We start from the raw sequence: 2,786 nt of genomic DNA, 5'->3' as shown, positions 1-2,786 counted from the left end.
TCACAAACATACAGACAATTTTGTCTCCAGAAGAACCTTTTTGAATGCACTCTTGACCTCCTTGTTTCTCAGGCTATAGACAACAGGGTTGAGCATGGGGATAATCATACTATAGAACACAGACGCCGTTTTGTCTGTGTCCATGGAATGACTGGAGCTCGGCTGTAAGTACATGACAATAAGAGTCCCATAGAAGATGGAGACTGCAGTGAGGTGGGAGGCACAGGTGAATAAAGCCTTCTGGTATCCTGCAGATGAGTGCATGTTTAGGATGGTTATAAATATGAATAAGTAGGATATCAAGATGACCAGGAGAGCAAAAAAGACATTGAAGCTGGCTACATAAAGAAGAACCAACTCACTCACAAGCCTATCAGAGCAAGACAGAGCCAAGACTGCTGGAATATCACAGAAAAAGTGATGGACCACATTGGACATACAGAAGGGAAGACGGAATGTGTTCCCAACGTGGATGGAAGCATTCAAAAAACCACAGGCATAGCAGCCTATGATCAGACGTGCACACATACTTGTTGTCATGGTGGTGGTGTAATGCAGGGGTTTGCACACTGCTGCATAGCGGTCATAAGCCATTGATGCCAAGAAAAAATTTTCTATAGTGGCAAAAGCTGCAAAAAAGAACATCTGAGCAGCACATGCATTGTAGGAAATGATCTTGTCTCCTGTAATAAACCCAGCCACGACTGTGGGAGTGACAGCTGAAGAGTAACACAAGTCTACCAGAGACAAGTTACTGAGAAAATAATACATGGGAGTGTGTAGATGAGAGTCCATGAGAATCAGCAGAATCATCCCCAGATTTCCAACCACATTTGTGAGATAAATCAGAGTGAACATTATAAAGAGGGGGATCTGCAATTCTGGGTTATCAGTTAGTCCTACAAGGATAAACTGCATCACTTCTGTCTTGTTGTCCATCTACGTTATTTGAGAATCACATGCCCTGTAGCCAAGTAAAATAAAGTACGAGTGTTAAGTGGAATAGAGATTACAGTGAAATTGAAATATTCATATACCATGTGCATTATTTCATTATAGCAATAATATGTGTTTCAAGATTCTCCATATCTAAAGCATGAGCTTAACCACAAAATTTGGTACCTTATCTGTGGTTAAAAATAGCTGAATTAGAAGGATCTTTATGGATCTTCGTCTCAGTTTTAAAATTTTTTAATTTGTAAACTGAGATTTGGAAAATTGAATGACTTCTTTCAGATGACATGTCTGGGGTGCCATATCCAGTTTTTCCCATCCTAGTAAAAGATTACACCACTATGTTGCTCATATGCCAGGACTGCTTTAGATGCTTTACATGTATATCCAATAATTCCTCTCAACAGTCTTATGAGGTTGGTTAGTTGTTACTTTCATTTAAATTGTGAGGCCCAAGACATTGAGTAATTTATTCATGTTTCCACAAGTATTAATGGAAAGCCAATCTTTGGATCCAAGTAGAGTGGTTCTAAGTAAAATTGTATTAGCTGAATTTAAATAGAATCAGATTTAACTCAATTCACAATTACTTGTCTCCATTGGTCCAAATTCAGCGTTGGGAGTTTCACAGTGAAGCAACTGAGAATCATATGTATAGTGTGTGTGGTGGTATAAGTGGAGCTGCAGGGGCATGCACAACTAGCAGAGGCAATTCTGAGGGGAAAGCATAGAACCAGGTATAGAGCTTGTGCTCTGGGATGAGGTACATATCAACTCTACCACTTACTATCTAGGAATCATTTGTGTTAACCTAACTCCCCTGAACCTAATTTTCTCCATTTACAAAATGAAGATAGTAATGAGATCTAACTCAAGGTATTATTGTAAGAATTAAATGAGATAATGCATTAAAAAAACAATGAGGGAGCCAGCCCACTGGTGCAGTGGTTAAGTTCACATAATCTGTTTTGGCGGCCCGGGGTTCACCGATTCGGATCCTGGGTGCGGACCTATGCACCGCTTGTCAAGCCATGCTGTGGCAGGCATCCCACATATAAAGTAGAGGAAGATGGGCATGGATGTTAGCTCAGGGCTAATCTTCCTCAAAAAAACCCAAAAAACTATGAGTAAAATATTGAGAGTTAAGTGATAAGTATTAGCTATAAAATTACTATTAGGATGGAATTATGGTCTCTCTGTTGGTTTGGAAAAAGTGAGAGGTAAGATGCAGGGCTTTGGGTGTGAGTGAATTTTGAAGTCGTGTAGCTTCCTTCTTCCATTTGCCTTTTCTCACACCATAGGATCAGGAGATTTTCTGTACTCTCCAGTAACTTTCATTCTTTCCTTGTTCCACTCATACAATTGGCTGCTCTTTCACATACCCAGTTTTTTTCTTAATTTCTTCCTTGAAATTTATCTTTTAAATTGCGTTAAAAGTGTCTTCTTCTCTTAAACCCTTTTTTTTCATGACTGTCATCCCATATTTGAATCACAGAGATATAAAGTGAGAGTTCAGTTTGTGGCTTCCCTCTAGCCTGCATATCTGTTTTTGTGACACACTTTGTGTTGTTATACATTTTATATGAATCTGTTCTTGTGTAGGAACAGTATTTTAATTCTTTTTATCTGAATCTGAGTCCTTTGCAAAGGCAGCCACGTTATGCTGACTGTTATTTCCTGCCATCTTCCTCCTACACCTTTGGCACTGTCACTTTACAAGGCTAGCCCTTGAAGGTTGTGTTTGCTCACCTTAACATACATAATCACTTTTAGCATATACCATGTGCTACAACCAATGCTAAGAGCTTTACATATAACAATATGTGTGTGTG

The 2,786-nt window shown here is 39.2% G+C and overlaps 1 protein-coding gene across 1 annotated transcript; it reads right to left on the bottom strand.

Moving 5' to 3' along the window:
* Window positions 1-942, bottom strand: LOC124229281 (olfactory receptor 5B3-like). The gene has a single exon (XM_046644418.1). It carries the CDS (start codon window positions 937-939, stop codon window positions 1-3), a length of 939 nt encoding a protein of 312 aa, XP_046500374.1. The 5' UTR covers window positions 940-942.
* Between the last annotated feature and the right edge of the window lie 1,844 nt (window positions 943-2,786).

This window comes from Equus quagga, chromosome 17 (genome assembly GCF_021613505.1).
Source record: "Equus quagga isolate Etosha38 chromosome 17, UCLA_HA_Equagga_1.0, whole genome shotgun sequence".
Taxonomy (NCBI): Eukaryota; Metazoa; Chordata; class Mammalia; order Perissodactyla; family Equidae; genus Equus; species Equus quagga.
The sequence above is the reverse complement of the archived record's forward strand: the minus strand, read 5'-3'. Positions and strand labels throughout refer to the sequence as shown.